The sequence below is a fragment of the Pristiophorus japonicus genome, chromosome 4 (assembly GCF_044704955.1).
Source record: "Pristiophorus japonicus isolate sPriJap1 chromosome 4, sPriJap1.hap1, whole genome shotgun sequence".
In the NCBI taxonomy this organism is placed as follows: domain Eukaryota; kingdom Metazoa; phylum Chordata; class Chondrichthyes; family Pristiophoridae; genus Pristiophorus; species Pristiophorus japonicus.
In genome coordinates, this window is record NC_091980.1 from 201,987,857 (window position 1) to 202,000,055 (window position 12,199).

At 44.7% G+C, this 12,199-nt stretch overlaps 1 protein-coding gene across 4 annotated transcripts in view; it reads left to right on the forward strand.

Moving 5' to 3' along the window:
• Window positions 1-1,652: 1,652 nt before the first annotated feature.
• Window positions 1,653-12,199, forward strand: part of dph6 (diphthamine biosynthesis 6) — a 363,508-nt gene continuing 352,961 nt past the window's right edge. Inside the window, exons 1-3 of one of the 4 annotated variants that reach the window (XM_070878999.1) lie at window positions 1,653-3,117; window positions 5,436-5,530; window positions 8,103-8,111. In XM_070878999.1, the coding sequence (XP_070735100.1) occupies window positions 3,053-3,117; window positions 5,436-5,530; window positions 8,103-8,111 (169 nt within the window). In that variant the 5' untranslated portion in view covers window positions 1,653-3,052. The remainder of the gene's footprint in view (window positions 3,118-5,435; window positions 5,531-8,102; window positions 8,112-12,199) is intronic. The other 3 variants (XM_070878998.1, XM_070879000.1, XM_070879001.1) reach the window with 3 other exon arrangements.

Sequence of the window (12,199 nt, forward strand, 5' to 3'; positions counted from 1 at the left end):
ATCTTACCATGCTATACATGACTGTAACTGGATATGACCTGTAACAATAAGCATACCTTACCACCAGGGGTGCACTTGCAGGAGACACTCCATACCTGTCCCACTGTGGTATATAAAGGGAGGTCTCAGGCAAGTGCTGCACTGGAGAGCTGGAATAAAAGGTGCAGGTCCTGAGTGACCTTGACTTCAGCATGTGTCTCGTGTAAGTCAGTACATTAGAGTCAGGACTTAACACCCTTGATTCCCTTAGCCGTAAGGGCCATATCTAACTCCCTTTTCCCTTTTGAATATATCCAATGAATTGGCATCAACAACTCTCTGCGGCAGGGAATTCCACAGGTTAACAACTCTCCGAGTGAAGAAGTTTCTCCTCATCTCAGTCCTAAATGGCCTACCCCTCATCCTAAGACTATGTCCCCTGGTTCTGAACTTCCCCATCAACGGGAACATTCTTCCTGCATCTGACCTGTCCAGTCCCGTCAGAATCTTATACATTTCTATGAGATCCCCTCTCATCCTTCTAAACTCCAGTGAATAAAGGCCCAGCTGATCCAGTCTCTCCTCATATGACAGTCCAGCCATCCCTGGAATCAGTCTGGTGAACCTTCGCTGCACTCCCTCAATAGCAAGAACGTCCTTCCTCAAATTAGGAGACCAAAACTGAACACAATATCACGAAGGCTCTGTACAACTGCAGTAATACCTCCCTGCTCCTATACTCAAATCCCCTAGCTATGAAGGCCAATATACCATTTGCCTTCTTCACCGCCTCCGCCTGCTGTATCTGTATGCCAACTTTCAATGACTGATGAACCATGACACCCAGGTCTCGTTGCACCTCCCCTTTTCCTAATAGTTACAGCACTTAGTGTCATGCCAGTAGTAGATGGAGGCTCCAAACATCTCTTATCATCTCGCTGGGAAACTACAACCTTCTGATGCATTGGTGTCTGGACAACTTTAGATAGGAATGCCTTGATCTGCAGATTTGAGTCAGTCTATGTGTATGGTGCAATCTCTCTGAGCTCCCTCCACCTCTTTTTCAGCTTCCTCCACAAAATATAGGTAGAGAGGGATGCCTGCAGAAAAGGATGTTGGTGGCGGTTGAGCAATGGCTGAATGATACCAGAGATGCTAGTACTCCAGTAACAACTGTGCAGTCAGCAAAGTTCAAGTTTAGCAATCCTTAACACCAATAACATATAAAATTGATAAATTAAGCTACAGTATTCCAAATTGGCCACCAAACACCAGGTTTACGAGCATCACGACAAGCTGGAGTGCCACTGATACTTTTTGGGGGCTGTAAAAATCAGTGTTGCACACTCTTTGCACAAGGGCAGTGAGGTAGGTTTTCGGAGGATACTGCAAGGGTTAATTCTTGAGATAGAATGCCGCAAAGCCCTAATTTCACGTATATTTATAGACATATATTACAGATACATTTTTAATTTCTTGACTGCCAATCCCACCCCCATCAACATCAATAGGACGAAATGTAATATTGCCGATTCATTTCTTCACAGCGAGTGACAACCTCTTGTGTTTTTGGTTGGCTCCTCCCCTTTAAGTTTGTCAGTCGGCCACATCATTCCACACAGCTTTAGTTATCTTTATACAAAACTTCGCAAATGCGCTGGTTCGCGGAGAGGATTTCACTGCTGTTTCTTTGCGCTCTCTGATAATTGAGGACTGCATTCCGGAGACGGGCTGAATGTTGTGGGCTTTCCTTTTGTACAGGCGGCGCGAGGGCAGCAAAGGATCGGGGTCCTGATCGCGAGGCCCTCGGCCGGCGTGTGTACCGAGAGAGAGAGAAACAGGTAGAGTGAGAGAGATAGTAAGTGAACGAACGATAGAGAGGGAGGGATAGTGAGTAAGCGAGCGAGAGAGAGAACGAACGAACGATAGATAGATAGAGAGAGAGCGAGGGATAGTGAGAGAGAGAGAGAGAGAGCGCGCGATAGAAGGATAGTGAGCAAGAGAGAAATAGAGGGGGGGAGAGAGAGAGAGAGAGAGATAGAGGGATAGTGAGAGAGAGAGAGATAGAGGGATAGTGAGAGAGAGATAGATAGAGGGATAGTGAGAGAGAGAGATAGATAGAGGGATAGTGAGAGAGAGAGATAGAGGGATAGTGAGAGAGAGAGATAGATAGAGGGATAGAGAGGGAGAGATAGATAGAGGGATAGAGAGGGAGAGATAGATAGAGGGATAGTAAGTGAGTGAACTAGAGAAAGAGGGATAGTGAGAGAGAGGGAGGGGGAGAGAGTGATTGATAGCGGGAGGGGGAGAGTGTGTGAGAGAGAGGGAGAGATAGAGTGTGATAGATAGAGGTATAGTGTGTGAGTGAGCAAGGGAGAGGGAGAGATAGAAAGATAGTGAGTGTGAGCGAGAGATAGATAAAGGGAGGGAGGTTTAGAGGGAGGGAGGGGGAGTGTGAGCGATAGAGAGAAAGTGTGATAGAGATAGAGGGATAGTGAGTGAGCGTTAGAGAGAGAGATAGTTAAAGGGATAGTGAGTGAGTGAGAGATAAATGGGGAGAGAGAAAGAGAGAGGGATAGTGAGAGAGGGATAGTGAGTGAGAGAGAGAGGGGGATAGTGAGTGAGAGAGAGAGGGGGATAGTGAGTGAGAGAGAGGGGGATAGTGAGAGATAGATATACAGATAGAGAGAGTGAGGGGGAGAGAGAGAGAGATGGTGAGAGAAGGGGGATAGAGGGCTAGAATGAGAGGGAGCCAGCGAGAGAGAGAGCGATAGATAGATAGATAGAAAGTGAGTGTGAGAGACGCGGGGGGAGATCGACAGAGACAGCCAGCACTCAGGGAAAAGAAATACCGCAGTAGAGATAGGCCGGTGGAGGGAGAGACTGGGCCTGATAGTGGATCTGGATAAGGACAGAGAAATCCTGTGACCTGGACAGTGAGAGGGGGAGGGGCAGGAGGGGAGAGACCGGGACCAGGAGAGACCGAGACCAGGAGAGACCGAATCAGAGAAAGAGAGAGAGAGAGGCAGGCAGGCACTCCGGCGGTGGGTGAATACCAGTCTTTTCCCACCTCATGCATTTGAAAATCCTGCATCATTCACTCCCTCTGAACAAAATGAAAGTAGTTGCTTTGATCAGGTAAATTAACATCTCCATGACAGCAACAGTTCTTTGCAGCCTCATGTTCTTGCGTCATGAAATTCACTCATTTCAGTTCAGTACATTAGATAGATTTTTAACCAATAAGGGAATTAAGGGTTACGGGGAGCGGGCGGGTAAATGGAGCTGAGTCCACGGCCAAATCAGCCATGATCTTGTTGAATGGCGGAGCAGGCTCGAGGAGCTAGATGGCCTACTCCTGTTCCTAATTCTTATGTTCTTATGAAACAACCCGATTTAGCCGTTCATTGCCAGATTTGGCTGGCTGGACCACGTTAAGCACAATCGGGCTCAGCTGTCCTCTGCTGAAACCACTTACTACTCCACGATTATCCAGGAATGCAAAGATAACATTCGGCTCCTTTTCTCCAACACTATCCCTCCCAAATGTCCCATCCACACTCCTCCAAGTGCGAGGAATTCATGGAATTTTTGCCACAAAGATTGAGACCATTCTGCATTCCTGCCCTTCCCTAAACCCAGAGCCAGCATCTTTTTCTAATTTCTCTACTATCTTCCCTTATGGCTGCTCGGAACTCATCTTGTTCATGAGAGCCTCCTTTAATTACCATTCCCATTAAACTGCTGACCACCCAACTACCCTTCCTAGCCCCCATGCTAGCTAATATTGTAAACGGTTCCCTCTCTGCAGGTACTGTCCCCCTCCCTTTCAAAACTGCTGCCATCACATCCCTCCTCGGAAAAACCCACCCGCAACCCCACAGTACTTGCAAACTACCGCTCCATCTCCAACCTTCCTTCTCAAGTTCTTGAACTTATTATTTCCTCCCAAATCCGTGCCCACTTTTCCCACAACACCATGTTTTGAATCTCCAATAAGATTTCCTCCCCTGCCACAGCACTTAAACGGCCCTAATCAAAATCACAAATGACATCCTCTGTAGTCGGTGCTCCTCATCCGTGTTTTTCTTATGGTCGACCGTAATACCCTCCTCCAACTCCTCCTCATTGTCCATCTCAGTGGGATTGCCCTCTTTTAGTTCCACACTTACCTATCCAACCATAGCCAGAGCATCTCCAATAATGGCTTCTCTTTCTGGCCTTGTACTGCTACCTCGAGTTCACCAAGGATCTGGTCTTGGTCCCGCCTCGTCCTCATATACATGCTGGCCCTGGACGACATCATAGTAGATGTGTAGTCAGCTTCCACATGTATGCTGATAGCACCCAACTCTCTCAACCCCTCGAGTGTTTCTGTGTCGTCGGACTGCACCCATCCAGCCCTCAATGAGCCTCAATTTTCTCCAGTCAAACATAGGGAAGACTGAGGTCTTTGGCCCATGCCACAAACTCTGTTCCCTTTGCACCAATACCATTTCCCTCCCCAGCTACTGTCTCAGGTTGAACTAATTTGTTCATAATCTTGGCGTCCTTTTTGACCCTTAGATGAGCTTCCGATCCCATGTCCTATCCATCACAAAGACGTCTAACATCAACCGTCTCTGCCCTTGCCTCAACCCATCTGCTTCCGAAATCTTCCTCAGATCTGCTGCTAAAACCCTAATCCGTGCTTTTGCCATCTTCAGATGACAATTTCAATGCTCTCCTGGCTGGCTTCCTAAGCTCCACCCGCCATAAACTTAAGCTCATCCAAAACCCTGCTGCCCATATTCTATCCCATAACAAGTTCTACTCACCAATCACCCCTGTGCTTGTTGACCTATGTTGGCTCCCAGTCCTCCACCCGTTCAGATTTAAAACTCTCATTCTCATGTTCATATCCTTTAATGGTTTCACCCCCTTCCCATCTCTATACCCTTCTCCAGTCCTACAAACCTTTGAGAATTTTGCGTTCGTCCAACTCTGGCCTCTTGTGCATCCCAAAAATGTTTTAGCCTCACCATTGGCGGCCATGTTTTCAGCCATCTAGACCCTAAGCTCTGAAATTTCCTTCCTAACTGATTCCATCTCCCTCAAGAACATACTTAAAACCTACCTCTTTTACTAAATTTTTAGTCACCCCTCCTAATGTCTCCTTTGGCTTGGCATCGATTTTTGTTTGATTACACTTCTCTGAGGCGCCTTGGAACTTTTTCTTAAAAATAGCATCTTGGAACTTTTTCTGTGTTAAAGGTGTTGTTGTTGATACTGACATTTGTGGCTGCTCATCATAAAAAGTTTAGCAAGGAACTGAGGTGAAGCCCTGAATACTACTTTAAATGAACTGAAATGCTTTAACTTATCATTATATTTGAATGTGTAGTGATGATGGTGATAGAGTGGCATAAGCTTTTCTTAGTCTAATGAAAATAAATAGATTTAATTTTTTTTTGTAGTGGTGGAAAGGACAGCTGTTACAATATGATGCAGTGTGTGGCAGCTGGGCATGAAGTCGTGGCCTTAGCTAATTTAAGACCTGCTAATCACAAAGGTAAGTCTTTTCCATTAATGCATCAGATATTCAGCCTTTTTCAATTTGGACTGTCCTTTACAGCTTGCAATAGGCGATAGATGTATACTACACAACTTCATGTGCACCATTCTCTAAGTCAGCAAACAAGAGAAGCACCAATCCATTGCCAGGTGGACCGTAAATATGTAGGCCATGTAGGTGGTGTGCATTGTTCACAAGTACAGTCACTACTTGAAGGGGAATTATAATGTAGGACTCCATCCCCAATATTCCCAGATCCCTACTTCACACCCCACCACCAACCTCCCAGCACTGCCACAAACCCGAACTCCCTTGCTGGCACTGCCGCACTCATCACGCTACTCCCAGACTTTAAAATCCATCCCAACTACTTCCATATTCCATACTACCATCCGAAATACTAGAACCCCCTTCCCACTGCTGTGACATCTCAGTCTAGCCAATTCAATCAATCCATGTGATATCAAGAAAAAGCTGAGTGCACTGGACATGGCAAAGGCAATGGCCCTGACATCATCATCATAGGCAGTCCCTCGAAATCGAGGAAGACTTGCTTCCACTCTAAAAATGAGTTCTTAGGTGACTGAACAGTCCAATACGGAAATTACAGTTCCTGTCACAGGTGGGACAGACGGTCGTTGAAGGAAAGGGTGGGTGGGACTGGTTTGCCGCACGCTTCTTCCGCTTGGTTTCTGTATGCTCTCGGTGATGGGACTCGAGGTGTTCAGCGCCCTCCTGGATGCAGTTCCTCCACTTAGGGCGGTCTTTGGCCAGGGACTCCCAGGTGTCGGTAGGGATGTTGCATTTTATCAAGGAGGCTTTGAGGGTGTTGAAACATTTCCTCTGCCCACCTTTGGCTCGCTTGCCGTGTGGGAGTTCCGAGTAGAGCGCTTGCTTTGGGAGTCTTGTGTCAATGGGGATCAGGGGGAAACACTCCCCAGCAGCTGGATTCCTACCAGTACAAAGGAAGAGTCTTATAGTATAAAAACAGAAACTGCTGGAAATCTCAGCGGGTCAGGCAGCATCTGTGGAGAGAAAAACAGAGTTAATGTTTCGGGTCGACGACCCTTCGTCAGAACTGGCAAATGTTCAAAAAGAACACATTCTTAAGAAGCACTGAAAGGGGGAGGGGAAGAAAGAACAAAAGGGAAAGTCTGTGATCGGGTGGAAGGCTGGAGAGACAATAGGGATGATAGGCCAAATTGAAATAGTTATGGCAGGTTAGAAAAAGGTGAGTCTAGAAAGAGCGTGAATGGCTGAATAATGACCAGCTGCCATTGGCGATAAAGAGAAAAAAAAACATAAGATCAGGTGGAGCGGGGTGGAAAGGGATCCTATGCTCTGAAATTGTTGAACTCGATTTTGAGTCCAGAAGGCTGTAAAGTGCCTAAACGAAAGATAAGATGCTGTTCCTCAAGCTTGTGTTGAGCTTCATTGGAACAATGCAGGAGTCCGAGAACAGAGATATCAGAGTGGGAGTGGAGTGTAGAATTAAAGTGACAGGCGACCGGAAGCTCAGGGTCATACTTAAGGACTGAACGGAGCTGTTCCGCAAAGTAGTCACCCAATCTGCGCTTGGTCTCCCCGTTCAGCTCTGTTCAGGGAACACAGTGTGACAAATCAAAGACAGTGAAGGGGTCAAGAGAGGTGATGGTAAAATACAGCTAAGTATCGGCAGCGTACATATGAAATCTGATGATATGTTTTTGGTTGATGACGCCAAGGGGCAGCATGTAGATGAAAAATAGGAGGCCAAGGATAGATCCTTGGGAGATTCCAGAGATAATGGTGCGGGATTGGGACGAGAAGCCATTGCAGGTGATTCTCTTTGTGACTTTGATTAGGGCTGTTTCAGTAATTCCAAGATAAAGCAATCTGCTTGATCGGCAGCCCATTCACCAATTTAAACATCCACACACTCTCCCACCGGCGAATCATGGTAGTGTACTATCTATAGGATGCCTCTGCAACAAGTCACCAAGCCTCTTTTGCAGCATTTCCTAAACCCGTGAGCTCCACCACCTAGAAGGACAAAGGCAGCAGGTGCATGGGAACACCATCACCTTCAGGTTCCCCTCAAAGTCACACACCATCCCGACTTGGACATATATTGTCCTTCCATCATTGATCCTGGGTCAAAATCATGGAACTCCTTACCGAACAGCATTGTGAGAATACCATATGGACTGCAGCGGTTCAAGAAGGTCCACCACCACCTTCACAAGGGATCTAGGGATGGGCAATAAAATAGCAGCCTTGCCAACGAGGCACATATCCCCAGAATGAATGAAAAAAGAACATCTATCAATTTATCTCATTGCTGTTTGTGAGACCTTCCTGTGCACAAATTGCCTGCAGCATTTCCTACACTTTAAAAGTATTTCATTGGTGAAAAGGGCTTTGGGTCCTCCTGAGGTTGTGAAACCTGTTAAATAGTGCAAGTTGTTTATTTATTTCTTATAGATATACAAAATGATTGGATAAGAGTAATTTAGTTTAAAGGTTTTGAATGCTAAAAGGAGACTTGGCCCCTACATGAGATAGATATGTTATTTAACTCTTATTAAAGTGGGTCTTGGTAAAGGATCTTTTTCATTCCATGAAGCCATTGAATAGAATGGAATCTCATTGTAGTTGATACAATTGGGACAATATTTGTCAATTTGAGAGACAATGAGATATATACTGAGAAAATAAATATATAACAATTAACAAAATCAGAACAAAATTTCAAATAATGGTGGCAAAGCCACACTTCCCTGTTCCTATGGTAGAAAGCAAAGTATTTTAAAGAAAGAATTTGAACATCAGTTTTTAAAAAAAAAAACATTATTAACTATGATTAGCTTTATCATCCTTTCCATTTTGCTCTCCCGTTTTTGTTTATTTACATGACACAATGATATAATAACATCTTTGGTGGAGTTGGTTGGAATGAGTTACTGGCCTTGTGTTTTGAAGTGAAATGATTTGCAGTAAATAGTGTCATTAACACGGGGTACTTCAGGGATCTCTTCATGTTAATTCAGTTCCCTTAGTCAGGATCAGTAACTGCTACCTGAAAGTTCCTCTCTGGTGACCAGAGCAATCACTATGTAAGCAAAAATAAGCATAAAAAACATGGGGAAATTAAATGGGTGGCACAGTGGATTAACATACTCTTGCCTCAGTTCAAGTTCAGTACAGAATGATGTGATGGAAGTCTCTTGCTACTGGTCGTAAGGCTCTGTATTAAATTAGTTTCAGCAGACTCAAATCAAAAATAATTCAAATCAGCATACAGAAATGAAAGACATGCATTTATATAGCACCCTATCACATCTCAAAGCACTTGAATGAATTATTTTTGAAGTGCAATGACTGTTATGTGGATAAACTTGACAGCTACTTTGCGGGAATTGCACCAACAGCAATGAAATGAACGACCAGTTAATCTGTTTTGGGTGGTGTTGATTAAGGGCTCTTCTTTAAATAGTACCATGAGATTTTTAAAAGCCACATGAACTATTGGAAAAGGCAAATGGGGCCTCCAAAACATGGCCACTCTGGAACTATTTCCTCAGTACTGAATTGTAATGTGAAGCTAGTTTGTGTGCTTAAATCTTGGAGTGGGGCTTGAACTTACAACCTCTGACTCAGGTGTGTTTTACAAACTGAGCAAAGATGACCGGTATCATGAAAAGGCACAGACACAAAACTGGCAATCTCATTCATAGAGTCCTTAAGGATTATTTGTACATGAACTGGAGGCATTCACAGTGGCACAGTTCAGACGCCTTTCTTAGGTTAGGGTTCAAACACATTGCTAATGGAAAGCTGAGATAGTTTTATTCTGCAACCGATCCATGCTTTATCTGCCCTAGGAATGTTTGGTGTTGACACTGGGTGCTAAGGGTGGAAGTGTTCTCTTCCCATTCTTGCCTTTACGAGCTTCCAAAGTCAAGAAATTTAAAAAGGAGTTAAAACAATTATATTTTAAAGGATACGGCGGTATAGTGGTTATGATACTGAACTAGTAATCTTAGAGGCCTGGATTAATAATCCAGAGAATGAGAGTTCAAATTGCTCCATGGCAGTTTGAGAATTTGAATTCAGTTTTTAAAAAATCTTGAAAAATTACTATGAAGCTACACACCTAACTGGTTCACTAATGTCCTTCAGGGAGGGAAACCTGCCATCGTTACCTGGTCTGGCCTATATGTGCCTCCAGTCCCTCACCCACGTGGTTGACATTTAACTGCTCTCTGAAGTAGCCGAGCAAGCTACTCAGTTGTATCAAACCGTTGCAAAGAAAACCAGAAGGACTGCAGCAGTTCAAGAGGGGATCCCACTAAAAGCTTCTCAGGGCAATAAATGCCAGCCTTGCCAGCGATGCCCACATTCCGAGAATGAATATTAAACAAAAAACTGCTCCAGACAAGCGCTGACCATTCGTTCCAAAATATGGGTGGGCATTTTGAATTTTGAGTGTCCAGTGCAGTATAAGGCTACTGCTTCAATTTCACAGTGTAATTCATTTTGGTTTTTTAATGACATTTTCATTCCTTTTTGTTGCTATAATTCTTGTTCAACATGCTGTTGTCCTTTATCTTTCATCTGTGTCATTCTCTCTTTGTGTTTGTTGATGTCTCTTTTTCTCCTCTCCATTTCTCTTTTTAACTCTTATATCCCCTTCTTTCTACTATTGTGAGTAATTTTAAGATCACCAGCTAGATATTTCTTAAAATACATGTCGGCCGTGAGGAGAAAATCATGCCAGTCATTAGGAATCCTTTCGTGTTTTGGTGACACATCTTGCTAAATCAGTGTGTGTAGAGCACTGCAGTCATAACCCTTTCAAAGCTGCAACACCAAGTTCAATTCTTATGGTATATTTTATTATTGCAGTAACCACATTGTTTGCTATTATATATAAAATCTATATATCTATCTAGCTTGACTGGCAGCCGTCTGTCTCGAAAGATGGGTATAAGTGCTAAAGCAGTCCAGTTACTTTGCCATGCTTCAACATCATGAGTAGCTGAAGAGCCTAATTCTCCAACAATGGTGCAGGCATAAATCACAGAGCCAGATGATGAAGCCAGAGCAGTACTTAAATTGTTATTCTCTTCTCTTCTCTTTCCTCTTTCTTTCTCTGCCATCTCTCTTTAGCCTTTTGGTTCCCTGATGGAGCACAGTCCTTCAGTGAAGCCCATTGTTAGCTACACTTTCCCAGCTTGTGGTATTGATGTTGAAAGTTTTCAATTCTCTCTTGCAAATGCTTTTAAACCTGAGCCTCGATTGCCTAGTGTGCTTTAAGCACCTGCAGGTTCTTCATACAAGAGATCCTTTGCAATGCGCTCATCTTCCATCCGATATAGATGACGGCGCAGACACGATGGGCCGAAATGACCTCTTTCCGTGTTGTAAATTTCTATGATTCTATGGGCTAGAATTTCGACAGGTTTGTGACCATTTTTCCGCCTGGGTGAATGAAGCGGAATGTTTTTTTTGGCGCTAAACGAGTCGCACAACATTTTGCGCACGGGCAGAAATTTCGGCAGTGGTTTTGCGGCGGCGCTAAAACTTATTGCCCGTCCGATGTTTTAAGCGTTTTGATGACGTCAATCGGCATGCAACGCTGCGTTATCGCCCTGGGCAGAAAATTAGGCAATATTGCCCATTTTACCGGCCGCCCGGAAACCCGCCAGAAAAAATCAGTCAGACCCAGGGCACACCCGGCGTTTTACACAGTGACGTTTTATGTGAGTTTATAGTTCGTTTTAAAGGATATTTAATGACATTTAAAAAAATGGGGGCTATACTATATCAGCCATTATTCCTGGCTGCTTTTTCTATGCAGCGTCGAGCTGGAAGAAGGCTTATTGATGAGCATTTTGAGTGTAATCGAAGAGGTCACAGATGTATGGGGAGGAGGCCTTATCCCCCACAAATTTACAGGGAACAGCGCTCATACCTGCAGCTCTCTGAGGCACAGTGCATTAGAAGGCTGCGCTTCCAAAAAGAGGTGGTCACAGAGATATACCAGATCATAAAAGCAGACCTACAGCCTACCTGTGGCAACAGGACTTCACTGCCCGTCGAGTTGGAGGTAATTGCAGCACTTGCCTTCTATGCCTTCGGCTCCTTTCAGGCATCAGCAGGGGACATATGCTTCATCTCGCAGTACGCTACACATTGTTGCATTTGCCAGGTGACTACTGAACTGTACGTATGCAGGATGGACTTCATAAACTTTCCAATGACCAAGGAGGCACAGAATGAGAGGGCTGTAGGTTTTGGACAAATTGCTGGCTTCCCCAAGGTTCAGGGTGCCACTGACTGTACGTACGTTGCTCTGCGAGCACCTTTACTCAATCCAGAAGTTTACTGAAACCGAAAGGGATTCCACTCTATGAACGTACAGATCATCTGCGACCATACTTAGTGCAGTATGGCAGTAAATGCCCAATATCCAGGGAGCATCCATGATGCTTTCATCTTGCGTGAGAGCAGTGTCTCATGGCTGTTCGAGCATCAGCTATAAGGCCAGAGCTGGATGCTGGGGGACAAAGGTTATGGCCTCGCCACCTGGCTCATGACCCCCCTCCTCCGCAACCCTCAGACACAAGCCGAGCATCACTATAATGACAGTCATATAGCCACACACAACATCATCGAAAAGAC